Source organism: Crinia signifera, chromosome 6 (assembly GCF_055691185.1).
Source record: "Crinia signifera chromosome 6, ASM5569118v1, whole genome shotgun sequence".
NCBI lineage: Eukaryota > Metazoa > Chordata > Amphibia > Anura > Myobatrachidae > Crinia > Crinia signifera.
In genome coordinates, this window is record NC_139222.1 from 77,290,118 (window position 1) to 77,309,813 (window position 19,696).

Genomic DNA, 19,696 nt, shown 5'->3' on the forward strand with positions numbered 1-19,696 from the left:
AAACCTGTGTATAAGACATTAAAAACTTTCTAGACAGGATGGGGCTGATGAAGAGTGAGCGCTATGCTAGACAATGTGGTGTATTCTGCATATTTTTAAACTGGGAATACTCAGAAAGTAAATGAAATCAAATACATAATTGCAGTTGGAGTGTAAAGAATTATAAATGCTTAATCCTTTATGAAAAGAGAGTCTGGATTGGTACAGGCAGGAATGGATGTAGTTGGCATCCTGACAATAAAAATCCAGATGCTCACAATACCAGTGAGAACTCGATGTGTCAAAATACTGACAACTTTTATACTTATAGGTAATTATTAGGGATAGGGTTAAACACCAGAAAGGAAGGCTTAAGGCCCCCATACACCATGTGACTTCTCTGAGGGGGGAAGCATGGTATATGATGCCCCATGAGCTGCCCTTGACCTTCCCAGGTGGTAGGATCGCATTCAATACATCGCGTATGGTCCTTCCACATGTGATATACTGTATCAGTTGTGATCATGTTCCCCACCACCAGGACCAGCAGGTCCAACTTGGAGGACATATACGTGCAGCATGTCCAGCTTCCAATGCTGGCCCGATGTGCACGGCAACACACATCAGATCAGATGGCTCATACACATGCGATTTGGGCCAAATTGACACAATTTCTTGGCCCGATTTGCTGGAATTGGGTGAAATAGTGCCCAAACCGCATAACTTTATGGGGGCCTTTAGTGCTAAGCTGTGGAAGGGTGGAGTTATGATAACTCTGTATGATGGAAACATTAATGTCAGGCTGCTGAAGATGATGGTTAGGCTGTAGGGGAGGGGTGGTTGGAACTAAGGGCCATCAGGATTCCGTACTAACTAGAGAGCAGCAATTTGTGCAAATATGCCGTTTGCAGGGTAATCGTTTTCAAATGCTCAAGTAGTAGTACTTACACAATGATGATAGTTACTTATTGTATTGCACAATAAGTGAATACACTGCCCATGCAGATTCAGATGTGTCTTGATATAATATATTCTGCATATATTCCAAGTTATGCAATTTTTGCACAAAAAATGTTTTTCCATAATTTGCACCCATTTTGCTGTATTGTCTGTATTTGGCCCAGTTTGTTCATCTATATTAAATATGGTTATCATGTGGCACATTTCCATTGTTCCCTAACTCTGAATATTAGGTTTATAGTGAATTATCTTTCTCTACTACCCTCTGATATTTTCTATATTAAACAGAAATATCATCAACTAAGGAAACAAAAGGTCCTTATGAATTCTAGACCAGTAAACATAGGGGACTGATTCAGATCTGATCGCTAAGCTGTGTATATGCTAGCAACGTAGCGATCAGGAAAATTCTGCATGCCCGCCCCCACCGTGAGAATCCTCTCTCGAACATGCGAGGGGATGTGTACACTAACACATCCTCGCGCATGTGGCTGCAAGGAGGAGAAATAATTAGATAATTTACTAAACATCCTAGCACCTCATGTGTGTGTACCTCTAGCATGTTAAACCTTAACTTAACTTATCTTAACATAAAACCTGAAATAAAGACTCAGAGATATAGGTTTGGCAGAAATTGTTAGCTGATTTATTATTTGAATATTTAAGCTAGTTTTTGATTTGATTAAACTAATTTAAATAAATGGTGGGCAAGAAAGAACGGCTACTAAACTAAACTCCACCCCCAAACTCAGCATACGTAATCAAACTACCTACCAAGCGGTATCCACTCGACCTACTACATTGACTACCACCCAGCCAGGTGGTCTCGCTGCCCCCGAGCAGGAGATCGAGCGAAAGGCCTAAGTCAATGAATAGGCGAGCGCACCGAAAACAATCTATATACGTTGCATAAACGGGTAATGAAGGCTAAGAAACTATTAACCTGCCGTTCTTTCCCACCTATCAGCCAACGCAATTAAAACACCCCGAAACCCCCCCCCCCCTCCATTTAAAACCAATTATCTCAGGGAAGGGAGGGCGGAAAAATTTCAGCAGGAAAGAGAGGAAGACTCCTCCCTTTCCTGACCCAATATTCAGCTAACTCTGCCATTCCCAAGCACCTTATTAGATCCCCGAGTCACATGCTCCCCAAGGGTAAAACACACAGCCTGGGATGTTTAACCCATTCCATGCCTAGTGCTGGCATTACATTAATCTAATTACTATAGTGCACATTATAGATAGCAAGCATCAAAAAGTGTTTCCAATGAAGTGGCCCTTTGTGTGTATTGCACTGTGACCAGCTGAGGTGATCCCTAGGTCTCCCTTGGATTCATATTCACTGGATATCACTAATACTTGCACTGCAAGTGTGCCATGAGGACTGAGGTTGGGAATGCCTATCATATAGCCTTTTTTCCCCAGACATGGCTATTAACAAATATCCAAATTGTTTTCTAGTCTATAGCTTTTAACATCACGGAAGATGTATTGGAAGATGTACAGTAGGACTTTCAAGATGATGCACAACATATTTATAGTATATGGCAATAGATGCTGTGATGCAAAAGGCCCAAAAGTCCACATTCTCTAGAAATTCGGGAGGAAATAAAAGCTTGGCAGGTAACAGTAGCAGCTAAAGAAGTTCTTGCTACTCTGTATGTTGAAGAGAAGCAAGGAGCGATAAGTCTCAGGTGTATTCACATCTTGGTTGCAAGAATGAGGTCTAGTAAACTTGGTCTAGTGCTGATGAACTAAGAGCTGGAATGATACCTGCTCCCTTGGCTGCGTATATTCACTGCCCAGCAAGCAGGTATACACCGCCCAAATCCCCACACTACGCTGCGAGTGGATGTGTATGCTTACACATCCGGTGGCTTGCAGCCACAAAGACGAAAAAACATTTGATGTTTATTCACCATCGAATGATTTTTCCTCTGTTCATAATGAAAATGAAGCCAGGACTTACTTTTCATTTGAACGCTTTCCATAGAATTGAGGGTGGGTGCTGATGTAACGTGAAGTCATCTTCCTGCCCCAAGCAGGCAGGGGCATGCCTTCATTTGCTGGGGTCCACCCAGCATTTCTATGGGTGTGCCCATAATTTTTTGGGGCACATCAATGAAATGATGGGCGGACTTAAGCAAAAGTTACCTACTCAGGCAGAAAGCCCCCAGATGAATGAAAAAAATCACAGAACGTGCTCGCTGCGGGTGTTTGCACATAATTGTGCATGCACGGACCTCCACCATTGGGGACAGGGACAAATTCTGAATCGTCCCCAAAGTCAGGCTCCTGGGCCACCGCTAATGTGCATACATATGATAACTAAAGCTCATTAAGCTTAAGGCCCCCATACATTAGGCTGACTTGTCCGAAGGACCTGATTTCCCTGGCAGCCCCCAGGGAAGGCTCACAAAGGTTCACACACACACATACAGTATGACCCGCACCAAATAATGTTTTGGGAATATATCCCTGTGGATGGATTTTTTCAAAAAAGAAGAAACTTTTTATAAATATTGTTTCTCTTGGTTTTAGGGTGCTCTCAACTGATTTAGCATTTGACTTGTTCAGAAAAAGAAGGAAAGAAATCAGTTTTCACTGGGATGCACTCCTCATCCACATTGTCCCATGGGACATAAAAATTAGTACATGTTCTTTATTGGTATGCAATTAAAGGTAAAACGCCATCATTTATTATTCCATTTGGTCAATTTTATTAATTGTCTGGTGACCTGGTATAACGAGTCCCTGTGGCAGGGATATAATAATATATCCCTGCCACAGGGACTCGTTATACCAGGTCACCAGACAATTAATAAAATTGACCAAATGGAATAATAAATGATGGCCTTTTACCTTTAATTGCATACCAATAAAGAACATGTACTAATTTTTATGTCCCATGGGACAATGTGGATGAGGAGTGAATCCCAGTGAAAACTGATTTCTTTCCTTCTTTTTCTGAACAAGGCTCACAAAGGATTAGACACTTTATGTGCCAAGTTTTGCATGTGAAAAATTACATGCAATGTATCACATGCAACTTCCAAGGAGCTGCAGATGGAGGGAGCTGGGAATTGTGCAAAGGGTTCGTATACAGCTGGGCAAGGGAACCAGGAGCCGGGAGCCGAGATGCAAAATAAAACTAAGGAGGAGCAAATTCAGATTGGTAGAATCCGGACACCACCCAATCCAAACCACTTTCCGAGCCTGTTCAGGATTTTCTGCCCAGGCTATGAGTGCGGGTCCCTGGACCTTGCAAGAGTACAGTGCCATTACTAGATGGGCCAGGTGTTTGTGCCGTTCACTTGTGTCACTTAGCATAGTCATCTAGCTACTTTGGTGCAACCTTTTGGTGTTAAGGATAGACTGGAAATGAGTGGAAATTATTCTTATGGATGTTAATAATAGCATAGGTGCAAAAAAAAATAATTCTGTGATTTTGGCGGTTTTAAAAAAAAATACAGATCCAAAACATGAAAAACATAAAACAGAAAGTCAGTGTTTTGGAACAGATCCAGACCCAAAACATGAAAAGTGCCAGATGCACAGCCCTAATTAAAACCCATACAAATGAATGACAACCCACTGATTGGCTGAGAGCTCTCTCAACCAATTAGAGGCCTCCGATTTTGGTAACCACTCTCAGCCAATCAGCTTCTGCCCATTAATTTTTATGGGATTTTTATTAATTTGTCTGTCACCCGACTCTCTGCATCCTCTCTCTTTAGCCCAACCTGGCTCTGGGCTGCACATAACACATTTATGTTATGTGCAGCCCATCCGGCTATGATCCAATGTGCATTGGGTCCAATGGGGTGGTAAACACTTTAGATTTGGTCCGATTTATCATCCCGATCCATTAGAATCGGGTCAAATTGGCCCAAGCTCACTGGTGTGTGGGGGCCTTAAGTGTTTCAACTCTTCTACAGCTAGTGATTTGCTATTTACACCTTATGTACCATGCATCAAACAAAATCTCAAACAATAAAAATACTTTACTACAACTAATACTTTATGTTTACAAACTGTAACTAGTATTTCCCCTAAATCATTTTTTGTGAATTTTTACCTTTAATTGGATATAAGATATAGGAAATTTAGCACGGTTGTGCATTAGTATCATATCAAAGAGCATGTTTTATACATTTTACAATAGAAACCTAATTTTTCAAACCCGTGATCTGTTGTGGCTCCAGAATTGAGGCTGTAGTACAGTCCAAATTCAAATAGGGGGTCCACACCAACTGCAACCTCAAGCATTCTCCATCCAGTGCAGTTGGTGTGGATCCACTATTTTATTTTGGATCGTGCTGCAGCCTCACTTCTGGAGCCGCCATTGCAGATCATTATATATTACTGTATGTATGTCACTCTTTCTCATCACTATGTAAACGACGATGGCTGTTTTCCCTTGTAATAGTTTTTTGTTGAGACTCGATATTGCTGAATCCAACTCAAGTTTAGAATATTAGAAAAATAAGGTAAACTGAGTAAATATTGTACATCCCAAAGTCACAGTGGAGAAAGATACAGCAAGTATAAGTTTTTCAATCCCAAAAAGTAAATCAAGTTCAACCCAAGGCAGGATTGTATGACTAGGAATTATGGGGATAATATATCAAACCGTTCAAAGAGTAAAGAAGCAACCAAACTAAGACATTACATATTGAAACTGATCAGCTTCTACCAGTTACACAAAAGTAGGAAGACCATCTGTTATGTAAAGAGCTACCTTGTGTTCGTGCATCAATGTGACATTAGAAAGGCTAACAACATTTGTTTTTACATTTATTGCTTATTAAGACATGGACATTTTACTGGTTAATACTTAAAGCTACAATACTAGGATCCTGATCATTTACTCTACATTACATAAATTTACAGAACACACAGCCTTTATAATCTTTTACTGGATACTAATTATAACATTGTTAATTTGCACCTACTTGGATCAGACAATACTGAATCAGTTTTCGGTAAGAACTGGTCACACCGGACGCCTTGGTAGCCCTCTTTGCACCTGCAGGAAAGAAACAATAAACATTTTTTTACTCATGATGGTGATAATAATTAGACTCATCTAAACATTATCATATGAAATTAAAATGATTTTGAAGTTTATCACTCATGTAGTTATATTGTTTTCAATAAAGCCTCTCAATATAAAGTGAAACTAAAAACGGTTCCAAAAACATTTTGAAAAATTAAAATATAAATTTATATATAATTTCACACCCTTGGTTTTGCATTAAAGTTCCCAAAATAAAGTAAGGTCATTTGTAAGTCATTATTAGCGCTATATTGCTTTTGTTGCTGAAAACTATCATACACATGTACCAATAAGAAGTGCTATATTTTGTTTTTAACAAACAAGGAGAAAGAGATTGGCATTAAATGGAAAAAGTAATTGCCTAGAGTAGTGCTGCCATCTATTCAAATCCAGTTAATGTAATTAAGATAAATTCTCTAGCACATAACTTTAACAATTGCATTAAGTCCAACGAATGAGAGCATAGTAAATAAAATATTTCAAAACATTTAAAAAAAATTAAAGATTGTAATCATAAGATAATGGCAATTGTAATAATTGTATATAATTAGAATGCAATTATGATAGTATCAGTGTGTTAAAAATATAATACAATTTTTCCAGCAAAATTTTGATAAATAATTTTTTTATTAAACTGCGTATTACATTATGTTACAGGGTAATAAAAATAAAGTAAAATATTACCCTTCCCAAAGTAACAGTTATATTAATCTGGAATTTCCTTTACCAGAAACTACACATTACAAATGTCTGGGGTGTGGTATGCACCTCCAACATTGGGGACCCTGACAGTCAGTATCCCAACTACCGGTGCTCCGAAAGGGGGGGATTGCAAAGAAGCCCCTTGCAGGCTCGCTGCATTCGCCATTCTGCAGGCCTGGTGACTCACTACGCTCACCACAGATTATATTCTCCCTCTATGGGGGTTGTGGACTCCCACAAGGGAGAATAGCCCCTGTGTGTCAGGATCCCCCCTGTCGGAGCGGCATCCGGCTCCCAAATGTCTGTAGGTTATGTCTAATTTTCACTTACTTTTCATGAAAACAACCACAACAATCAAAACACATCCCTTGCCTGTGTAATATGTCAAAGTCATTCAACAGACGATCAAGATAAAAGCGTCAACAACAATACAAGAAGGGCAGTATTGCCAACAACCCATACTGTTAAACAAGAACTAATGCACTTCCATATTAGCAGGCAAACTAACAAGCATGTTAAATAAAGCAAGTGGAATATATACTATAAGCACATTAAATATACATTTTACATATTTTCCTAATGATAAAATAATGGGATTTAAAGGAGTTGCTATGAGATGCCAAACATATTATAATAGTATAATGTGTCATGTGGAGCATTAGTGAAGTATGATGGACAAGACAAACAAAACGTTTACTATTTTCTAAAGGTAGCTTAGTCGATTTCCTGAACTCCAGAAGACTTTGACTGTGTTCCACAGCATTTTAAAACATGCCAGACCAGTAGTCCACAACACATTAAATGTTTGGTTCTTAAACATGTTACACTGGATGCATGAAGGAGGAGGAGGAGGAGATAGATTGAAACTACTGGCCAAATGAGAGGCATTGGATTATAACATTGAATACTCTACCCCATGTGTTAAACGAAAACTGTGAATTTACTCCCCATATATAATCGTGATGTGAATTATTTTAGCAATGTAGTAAGTCTGTGTACAGTAAGTGTGACTAGTCTTTCCTGCTGTAATAACCACAAATCTTCTGCACACCGTGAAAATAATAAACAAACCTGGAGTTATGGCATAGTAAAGAATAAATACAGTAGAATCTTTGTTAAAATGTGTTTATATAACAAGTTGACTGATAAATCCGGGTCGTTTTTCTTATGTTTTTTTCTTTTTGCATAAATGTCGGCATAATGTGGGTTGATGATTTTATGTATTGTAGTACAATTATTTTATGTACCAGGTTGTTATTGCATCACTTATGTTTTTATATACTAGATATTGTATTGCAATTATGTTGCTTTGACAGTTAACCCTTTGAGTGCCAAGAGAATTTGTCAAAATAGGTGTGAGAATTGCCAAGCAACAATTTTATTCATCATAATGACCTGCAATATTTCCGATATGTAGGAAATATAATATTTTCTTACAAATATTTTTTTAATTAGAATTTATATAACAAATGTGAGCGAAGCTGGATTTTTTTGCAGATATTTAGCGTATCTCTCACTGAGATATTGGCACTCAAAGGGTTCATATATTATTTCTGTAGATAGTATTGGAAAGTGTACCCTATCATTTACATACAGCTGTGTGGGTATCACTGATCACTTGTAAGCAGCCAGTGCCCTTTAGCAGCACAGCGGTGTATAAGAGCTTAATGATGCAAAATGTTAAATAGATTGTATGAGTTGTGCAAATATCTTTTAGGTCTGGGGAGTGCAGCCCTCAAAGCAGTGTGTTATTGGAGTCTTACGATTCCCTGAAGGGCACCCATGTATATATATCTATATATATATAGATATATATAGATACATATATATATATATATATATATATAAATATAGCCATTGGAGCAGCACACCACCTGTCAAGCGAATATTTTAAGGGTGCCCAGCCAGATGCCAGAATCCCGGCAGCAAATACAACCTTCCACAGGGCGGCACTTCCCAATAAATCACTAAGACACTTGTCTTAGTGATTTATTGGGAAGTGCCGCCCTGTGGAAGGTTATATATATATATATATATAGATATATATAGATATACACATATGAAATCTTTGTTTTCTATATACACTCAAAATCTACATTTGTGCTGAATACTGATTTAAATTTAAAATGTTTAATCCACAATCTGTAATGTTGCTTTGCACTTACATTTCTTAAGGTGTCCATACACTTGTCCGATTTGGGCCAAATCGCCCCAAATCGAATGTGTTTGACATCTTCTACCCATGCACATCAAGTTGGAGTGGGGAGGTCGGACGGGCTGCACATTGAATATTGGACCCATCAATGGCACATTTTGGGTGCTTTTTAGCACACACTTATATGCAGTAGCGAGGTCCGCTCGACAGGGTCCATGGGGTGAGGGGGCAGGCAGTGGGGTCCATGTGGCAAGGGGCGGCCAGTGGCAGAAAGGAGCTAGTAGCAGTATTTGAAAAGAAAGGCAGTCATTTCAAAATATGGTTTCAAATTCAGCAGCGCGTCCCGCCGCACAGCAAATACCGCTACAAGCTACCAGCAGCATGTGTGGTGTGTTGTTTTCAGGTTTATAGTTAAGGGATGTTTATAGTTAAGGGATGTCATTATCTGTTGTACAAATGGTAAACAGCACTGTGTCGCTTAAAAACAGAATGATTTGTAGGGAAAATTCAGTCCACCACACAACCCTCCATCTAGTGTACGCTGAATTTACTTAACACTCTATAGAGGAGCAAATTGTTAGAAAAGGTTGCTTATTGTATTTTATGGTAATGAGCCTATATATTTTTATATATATATATATATATATATATATATATATATATATATATATATATATATATATATATATATATATATACACACACACACACACACAAACACACATATTTTTTATTATTCTAGTTAGTTAAATGCATGTTAAGTAAAAAAAATAAAGATGTATTTTTTAAAATGCCACTGCCTCCTATTTTCAGTTCACTAATTTAATTTGCGCCTGGAAATTGAAGGTTCCCCATAGAGTCTATGGGGGATATCCTATTAGCAGGAGGAATTTACCACTGCTAATAGATTTGTAGGGGCTTTCCTATTTACATGTTCTCCCAATGCCAGCACTTCTCAGGTATTATGCTTTGTGTTCCTTATTTATGCAAGCATATCCCCTATAAGCAACCCTTCAGACTTGGCATAACGAAAGAGTCTGGTTACTTATCCTGGATTCCATGTCTTATTGGGCTATCATTGCCAATTTTTTGGACTAGGTCATTGGGTTTTAGTAGTATAGACCAATATTCACCATTTGCTACATTACAATTTCATCTGCATAATGATTGGGGCCAATAGGATACCAACTACATATACAGTTGTGATAACAGCGGCAAAATCCAGAAAAAGTTCAATATTTTATCAATAATTTTTGAAAATGACACGCAAATTCCGAAGGACAAAAATAGCAAAATAACAAACTATGTCACTTTGGCTTCAACAAGCTTAGGAAAGGGGTGCGTTTAAAGGAAACTCTAGCTGAAAAATGTATAAACAAACACAGATAGAATTATGTTACAAGTATGAGTCCACAGCACAATATTTTTCTTGGGGTTCCCACAAATTCAGATTCCAAACTTTACAAAATCATTGATAAATGACTCCAATAAAAACAAAATATTTCTAAAAAAAAATTTTCAGGGTGTGATGTAATAAACTCAGAGTTTGGTGGCTGTACAGGATGCCGGCCAAAGAGTCAATTCACAAGGCATGGTTTTTCTTTGTAATTGTCCCTTAAAAAGAAAAGTCAGAGTTCAGCAAGTGTCCTGTACAGCCACCAAACTGGGAGTTCATAACATCCCGCATTTACTTTTAAATAGTAATGCTTAATATCTCCTCCATAACTGCTGTAGTACTAAAAACAAGTGATACATGGTATACAAACATATATATATATATATATATATATATATATATATATATATATATATATATATATATATATATATATATAGTTAAAAATACAATGTAAGGTCATAATATAACCCTTAATTATTTCTTGATTAGTTAGTATTATAATTTTTGTACCAACTATCTGACTATATAATATATTAATTCATTATCCTAGTTTACAAACAGGAAAGCAACTTATTAGAGGTCACACGTCGGTGTTTCCGAGCCCTTTAGCTTGACCACAGTCTATGGAGACCTGATTCCAGAGTGCAGTTAACCAAGACTAATTGTTTGCCTAGAGATCAATTATGGATTCCTTAGTAGGCTGTTAAAGATCAAAGAAACCCAATACATCTTTGGAAAATAAAAGGCAATTTAAGCTCATAAAATGGGATTAATCTGGGAGGGTGACAAGGGAACCTTGCATAGTAGGAGATGTTTTTTATAAATCTAATCAGATTGGAATGGTTAATGTGATAAAAATTATTTTATTATAATAACATGTTTTTATTTATTCTCAGAGATTATTAAGTTTGTGATAATTATATTCACTACTCTTAAATTGCTGGTGTACAGAAATAAAACTTTGTCAAATAGACCATATAGAAAGATATCTGTGCAGAGGACATTATTATCATAGGTTCCCTCATTGAAAAATCAAATATTCATGCTACTGTAATTGCTTGGGAAAGATCAGAAAAGCTGCTCCTTACCTAATTGATCTCACAAGACCTGCACTAGATGGGGAATTTAAATTGGATTTAGCATTTTCCAATTACCATATTCTTTATTTCACAAGAACACCGAAAAACCATAACAGTTTTATCAAGACGGTTATACAGGATGCATTTGTGACCCTAAGCAAAATTGAGTTTTAGAATCTTCCAGGTATTGTATGTCTGGAGAAAGGCCAAAAACTGGTAAAGAGATGTTCTTGTTTGTATGCAATACAAGCTGTTTCTTTATTCAACGAATGAAAGATTTAACCTGAATTTGGGACTTATTGATGTTGGCTCATTATACATGTGAATTCCTTAACTTTGCCTGATCCTGGGCAAGGAACAATAGACATTTCAAATATGAGGACATTGATTTTACTCAATCAAACATGTTAAGAATAATTAATTCATACAACAGGTTATCTAAAAGTCTGGTATACAGATAAGTAAAAATACCAAGTAATATTCGTCATGTTTGGTAATTATCTTATAACAATTTAATATAAATAGTCAGCACACACTCTGATGATATTCAGGTCACCTTTAAGACCTCATAATACAACAATTACGTTTATTGTAAATGACATACATGCATACAGAACAACAGTCCTGGAAAAGAAGCACTGCATGTGTAAGATTCCAGGTGGAGATACAGGCACAACTGGAATTCTGACAATATACAGAAGCCAGGTGTTGCAAATCTGCTAATCACATTTTTTTGTTTTTGAGGAAGTCCTGGCAAGGCAGTAAAAGTTCAAGTGCTATTTAAATAGCCTGTTTAAAGAGAGTTTAGGGGGTTATTCTAGTTCACTCTTTCTGACAAAGTCCTTCTTAGATGGACAAAACCATGTGCACTATAGGTGGGACAGATGTAACTTGTGCAGAGAGAAATAGATTTGGGTGGGGTTTTAATTCAAAGTAAGATCTATATTGCAGTGCAAATATAAAGCAGCCAGTATTTCTGCACAGAAACAAAAGAATCTAATTCTCTCTGCACATTTTACATCTCTCCCCCCCTGCAGTGCACATGGTTTTGACCATCTAAGAAGGATTTTGTCAGAAAGCGTGAACTAGAAAAAGGCCCTTAGTTAGGAAAAGCAGCTCAACTGGCTACAGGTCCAAGGATAGGATTTGCTTGACATGGGGCACTGAAGAAGCCACTGCTGACTGATGATTTGGAAAGGAGCCAGACTTTGGCTAGTGGGGTATATTCCAAAACAATAAATCTTTATTTTAATGGACTGAGGGCCTGATTCATTTTTGTATGCAAATCAGTGCTCAATGTGTGGCAGTATAAGATGGTCAGACATACTGTTTTGTCAAGCTGCCCACACTAGGGCGGGTCAGATCCTTATAGAATTATAACAAAGTGAAAAAGGGTGATGGTGGACGCTGATTCAATTTGTAAAACAGGCCATCACTTGTACCACCTGCACCATTTCTAGGAGAACAGCCTGGGATCCACCAAATCATGTAAGTAGGTCAGTGGATAAACACATTTTTGCTGGAGCTTAGTACTGCAGCGAACCATAGACGCATTCCTTCATCCAGCTCAACAGCCAAGGTTTTTAGAGCAGATTCACTGCCTAAGTCACACTGCACATGTGCCATGATAGCCTTGTGATGGCAGAGAGTATTTAGTTGCAAACTGATTTACACTGAGGGACTGTCAAATACAGGAATACTGTGAGCGCTTTGGGGCTGTGTTTGAGGCTGCAACTTGGATTACGTATGCAGCTGCAATGTCGTAATTATCTTACTTGCTGTGGCCAAGCTGACCGACCATAGGTCTACTGTGACCTTTAACCCCTTCAGTGGCACTCCAGAGAATTTTCCGGGTTATACTCCAATGCGCAAACCTGGAAAATTCTCCGGAGTGCCACTGCCTGTGCTCCCTCCTGCCGGGCAGTGCCGCTGAGCTGAGCGATGGATTCAGCCATCAACCTTGTAATGTCGCACCGCACACAGCCGGGTTGCAGGGGGGCAGGGCCAGGCAGCAGCTGATGGAGTATTCAGCGGCACTGCCTGGACCCGGGGGTTACAGTGGTGGGAGTTTTTTAGGGAGCGTTCCCCTCAAAAAAAACATGCCCAGTGGGGAGCGCTCCCTAAAAAAGACACCACTGAAGGGGTTAATAATCAACTGATCTGCAACAGATGTTGCATCTTTGTATGCAGTCAACAGCTTCTAAATTCAAATCCAGAAGGCAGCAATATTTGCATGTTTTCATACAGCCGCTGCATACAAATTCATAGCTTTAAATGCATTAGTCTACATCTCTGAATCGAGCCTTGCATTTTCTTAAGCCTAAAAATATGTTGAAGCTGACTGCTAGTTGAATAAATTGATATTCAGCCTGACTGAGGTGATTCTTGGGGGTACATATTCTTTCAGGTCCACTGGCCCTTCTCTGTAGAACTTGAAAACTGTGAAACAGTTTTCTTATAATCACAGTGATGCACTCTTATACTGAAATACTGCTCATCTGTTACTTTGTATTCTCTCCTTTATCACCTATGTCAAAACTAATAAAACTCACCCAAATTACAGAAAAATCAGAATAGGACAAGGTTAATTCCTGCTTAGACCCAATGATTTGATAGTCATGAACAAAATTGAGAAGAATGTCAAAATATGCAAAAGAAATGCCACATTATCATTGTGATTTAAGAAAATCTTTCTGGCTCCTGACGTAGACATTTTTTAATATATTATTATACATTATGTATGATTAATAAAAAAAATGCTGCATCGTAGTAATGCATGGCCACCTTTGTCGCACTATAAATTACTATTATTGGTGAAAATCTGAGTTTTCATTTATAGACAAAACATGAAGTTTTGTATAGCTTTTCCAAACACTCTGGGGGTCTATGTATTTTGAAGTAGTAAAACTGAAGTAGAAATCAGGACATTTTAACAATTTTCCCAGTATTCTCTTTGACTGGACTGCAATGTGTGGCATTCACACCTGGAGGAGCAGCAACAGCTCTTGGGCCAGATGTATTAAGAGATAAAATGGAGAGTGATAAACAGTCAGCCAATCAGCTCCTTCCTGCCATGTCGCAGACTGTGTTTGAAAAATGTCAGGCAGAAGCTGATTGGTTGGTTGTTTATCATTCTCTATTGTATCAATTTTGAAGCTTAGTACATCTGGCTCCTTGGCTGTTCATACGTAAATATAATATAAGTCATTTAGGAGCTCTTGGAGGTAGGGGTATTTGTAATAACTAAGTTACAGGGCAAATAAAATAAGGAAAAATAACAATTTTTTCATGCAGTAAAAGAAAAAAACTTCAGTAACAGAAACATAAATTACAAAGTGCTTACGAAACCGCTAGAAATTGTCTGTAGGCCTACTGACATGCAAATCAGCACTGTGCACACAATCCTTTCCTACCCAAATTTCTACATTAATCAAACCGCTTATAATTCCATAGTATTGATTTTCATTCCTCTTCTTTGACAGATTCAAGTTTTAACGGCAGACTTTTACTACTATTGGCATAAAACATGTTTTATTCATTTTGAAACTCAATAATGTGACTAGGGGCATTTGCTTTTCTATGCCCTCTTTATTAGATTAATATACATTTGTTGTTATTAAAATGATTAGATTATCTGAATATAGTTTTATCATCAGCCTGTGGCATCATAACTGAATTTATTACAACTTGAAACCTTAAGAAAACACCAGCCTAATAGTTCTAGTACCTATTTACAGTGCTTACTTTATTTTTAGTGCTGATTTCAAAACTTCTTACTATTAATATATTTTTAGATTATACATTTAGAAATTAATTACCGTATATAAATGGTTTAAGTATATAATAGTTTGTGTCCACGTACTTTTGTCACCGTTACCTTTTTGACTGTGGACAAGAGGTATTGAATATCTGCTGTCCAGTCTCTCCTGCCACCAGGGCCGGTGCTAGGCACCGGAGCGCCCCAGGCGGGAGGGAACTGTGGTTCTCCAAGTGCCAGTTTAACTTTGCTGACCATGCTGGGTCCAATATTTCTCTGTAAAAATGTGAAAAAATATCCCAATTGTATTTAATCAAATAGACATGCAGAAGTTGTTTTCCTCTATCTTAAAAACAGGTGTTTATTTATTGAAATCATGCATAAGTCCATTGTCCACCTATTTCTGTGACATCAACATTCAAAGAGAAGTTGGTGGGTTTGATGAATAAATTGGATGGTTTATTGCTTTAATGAAAAAGTTTGTTAAGTATGTGTATTACTATCTTGTTGGAAAGACAAGTTGGATGGTTGAAGGTAAGTTGGCCTAGTGTGTGGCCAATCACTGAGTGAAAATACAGGGGACAAAAAGCAAAGGGGTCACCTGTATTTCTGAAACCAGCCCCGGACTCTTGGACTGGTTTTGGTTCCAAAAATACTGCGGAAAAAAAACCCACTGGGGGTCCCCAGTATTTTGGAACTAGAAGCGGGCTCCAACAGTGTCACACCACAGCCGCACAGACACATTTTATGTAAGGTCCCCAGACATACCACCTGGCTGATATGTGTAAAATTAAATATAAAAACATTGCTTTCAAACTACAAGTCCCTGCAGGCCTTGGCCTGCATATTGAGACTAGGAGAACCAAGAATAATCGGGCATTATGGGCCCCCTTGGACTTGTAGTTCACCTGTTAAAGAATGTTCAAATAAAAACACACACAGTGAAAAGTATGACTTTAATACATACACTAATTTTACATCAGCATACATTGCCATACCAGGCTCCAGCGGTGACTCTCTGCTGTAGCGTCACCCTACACTGAGGGCCAGCTTCCCTCGCACTGACTGTGGATCGAGCCGGCTCCCCTCCCACTGACTGCGGGGTGAGCTGGCTTCCTCCACACTAATGACAACGGGTATTCTAGCTATCATAGTGCCATAGAAGTACTCAGCCCTGATTGGCTGTAGGCATCTCCATGGAGACGCTCTCAGCCAGTCAGGGGAACCACTCAGCCCTGACTGGCTGAAAGTGTCTTCATGGAGATGCATAGAGCCAATCAGGGCTGGTTGTTTCTATAGCACTATGATTTTCGGAGCAAGTATAGATTCAATGTTTGATTTTGCTGTAAACCAAATATACAAGAACTTTCAAAGTCTTGATTTGGGCCCAATCCGGGCTGGAGATCTAAAATCAAATCCCATTTGTTATGGATGGCATGTACTAAATGTTCCTTGTGGTTTTAGGTGCCATTTTACATTGAAAGTAACTGTAAATTAATGTTATTGACATTAATAATACCATAGGAACAATTCAAGTTTAAATTAAATTATATTAAATGTTTGTAACAATTTTCCAGAAGTCCAGAATCCGATCTAAAATTAAAAAAGGTACTTATGTAATATCTGGGCTCCCGTTTTTCTTATGAGACAGCGTCCCCTTGCGGGGCTCCCTGCGCTCGCCACGCTTCGGGCACGGTGGCTCGCTGCTCTCGACACACTACATAAAGGAGGTTATTCTGGTCGGAGCGGCCAAACGTGCGTACGTTCGCCATTACCGCACGCTAGCCGTACGCGGCCGTTAGGGTTAAGTCCACCCACAAATCAGCCGCTTACGTACGGGCAGAAATAACGTAGAAGGGGAGTGGCGTACAAATGAGCGTACGGCAACGTACGCGGACGGGCCAGCCCTTGCACTCCGACAACAGGCGTACAACTGAGCGTACGGCGCCGTGTACGGCCGTCTTTCCTCCGTCTCCCCACCGACTTCTTGCGGAGATCTGAGCGTACGCCAGTTTGCACGGACGGGTCCCTATTGTTTTCAATGGAAAACTCAGCTTATGTCACCGCTCGTGAGAGTGAGCGTACGTCCGTGCACGCTGGCATACCCTTCACATATATGGACCTGCAAATCTTGCCTTTCAACTAGAATTCTGACAATTAATTAATTATTCTAATTGTTATTCAATTATTGTTTTCTATTAACTCAATTGAAGATTGTGTGGAAAATAGTGGTCATGGCCTTCAAACATTGCTGAAACATCCTTTGTAGGTGTTAGATGTGGTTTATGTTATTGTATCCTAAATACAAAACCTATGTTAGTATTAGAGTGAACACGTTGACACATGTCGACTTGTGTAGATTGAGTGTGCTACTGCGTAAAGTCTATGAAAGCACGTAGTGAATGTGTCTGTTTATCAAATACCTACCTTAGCGTATAAAAAGATTCTTACCTTAAATTAAACAAACCTTTAAATGTGGAGAAGTATAGAAACATAAGCTTCCAATGTGTTTGCGTGCTGTATGTGTGGCTTGCAGGCAGTGAAATCATGGTTTGGAGTTAATAGACTGCAGCATTGCTTATTACATTCAGGTGTATGTGTTTGAGTAGTAATCAGCGTTAATTAGCCAACTCAGGCGCACGCTGGCATGCGGTATCTGTAGGGGTGGTTTGTGCTGGCGGGTGGCGGCCGCCTGTTTGGTGTCCGAAATGAACGGTGCCTTAGTGTTATGATATCCGGGAGTCCTCGCCAACCCTAACTCCGTTGTCATCGAATGGGATTGATGGCTGCGTGCTAGTGCTAGGCTTTGCCTATAATAGCCGCGTTCGACAGAGCCCGTTAGTCAGGCTCCGCCCCCGATGCCACCAGGTCTTGAGAGTTGACAACGCTGCCACCAATGTCAAAGATGAACAAGGGGATGACTAACTAACCCAAGAAGGCGAGGTCACCCTTGCTCTATAGCAAACTGGGTAAACGTAACAATACGTAGAGATGTAACACAAACCTATACCAAACAGGTGTAACAATACACAGAGGTGTTTCATAAGAATCAAGATACAAGTAAGGGGTAGTCTGGGGATAAACCCCACTTATCTGTGCTCCGAGGAGACAACGGCAGCGGGAACCAGGGTACGGACAGCTAGGACAACGCACGGACACCAGGAGGACAAGAGGCAGAACGGAGGACACGGCTGGGAATGAACGACAGGACACAGGACGACTGGACACAGGAACCAGGAGCAGAGAGTAAGCGGGAACCAGGAACACTTGAGACCCTGAGGTGCAAAAGCTATAACCGGCGTCTGTCCTGGGCAGACGCCGGCTCTTTATTCAAAATCCCCGCTGACGCTGACGTGCGCCGCACTGCCGGGCGCATGACCTCAGCGCGCCGGCACGCCGACGGAGACGCTCGGGGACGTTGCCCGGCAACGCCCCGATGCCTGCTGACGATGCCGTGGGGACGGAAGCCAGGGGCGTTGCTGTGCGACGCCGCTAACGTCTCCCCCGGCACTCGTCTACACTGTCTGTCCCGGCCGGTCCGGGACAGAAGTGTAACAGTACCCCCCCCTTGAGGAGGGGTCACCGAACCCTTAGAACCCGGTTTCCAGGGAAATTTTCTAAAGAACTCCGCTCTTAGTCGGGGCGCATGCAAAAACTTTTCTGGGACCCAAGATCTTTCCTCATCTCCAAACCCCTTCCAGTGGACAAGAAACTTGAGCTGACCCCTGACTACCTTGGAATCCAAGATATGTTCCACCACATACTCCTTATGCCCTCGAACCAAGACAGGTCTTTGAGTACGTGTAGAGCTGGATGGAAGGGTTCCGATGACAGGTTTGAGCAGGGAACAATGAAAGACATTATTGATGCGCAGAGACCTGGGAAGCTGAAGTCTGAATGCCACAGGGTTAATTTGTCCGATAATCGGAAATGGACCGATAAACCTGGGACCCAACTTGGGACATTGCTGTCGAAGTCTAATATGACGTGTGGATAACCATACTCTCTGACCCACTTTAAAGAGACACGGTCTCCTGTGCCTATCAAAGAAAATCTTAGACCGGGCTGAGGATTGTCTAAGGGCTATGTGTACATTCTTCCAGGCTTTCCTAAAAAACGAGACAGTGGACGAGGATCTTGACGGATCAACCGGGGGCATGAATGAACTACATTTGGGGTGCAAACCTGAGTTGCAGAAAAAAGGAGAGCTCTTGATGGCTGAATGATAAGAGTTATTGTATGCGAACTCTGCTAATGGAATAAGCTCAGCCCAATTGTCCTGGCACTTTGAAATGAAACAGCGGAGGTATTGTTCCAAAGCCTGGTTGACCCTCTCGGTCTGTCCATTCGACTGCGGGTGATAGCCAGAGGAGAGACTGACCTGAATCCCTAAGGCTGCACAAAACTGTCTCCAAAACCTGGCCACGAACTGGGAACCTCTATCTGAGACAATATCGACCGGGAGTCCGTGAAGCCTAAAGATGTTGGTGATGAATAAATTTGCTAGGATTTTAGCAGTAGGAAGCCCATGTAATGGAGTAAAGTGAGCCATTTTGGAAAATCTATCCACAGTAACCCAGATGGTGGTGAACTTGCTAGACGGAGG

The 19,696-nt window shown here is 39.9% G+C and overlaps 1 protein-coding gene across 2 annotated transcripts in view; it reads right to left on the reverse strand.

Moving 5' to 3' along the window:
- NRG3 (neuregulin 3) overlaps window positions 1-19,696 on the reverse strand; it is a 716,420-nt gene that overhangs the window by 213,293 nt on the left and 483,431 nt on the right. For both annotated transcript variants that reach the window (XM_083146311.1, XM_083146310.1), the window contains exon 3: window positions 5,895-5,968. In XM_083146311.1, coding sequence (XP_083002437.1) covers window positions 5,895-5,968 — 74 coding nt within the window. The remainder of the gene's footprint in view (window positions 1-5,894; window positions 5,969-19,696) is intronic.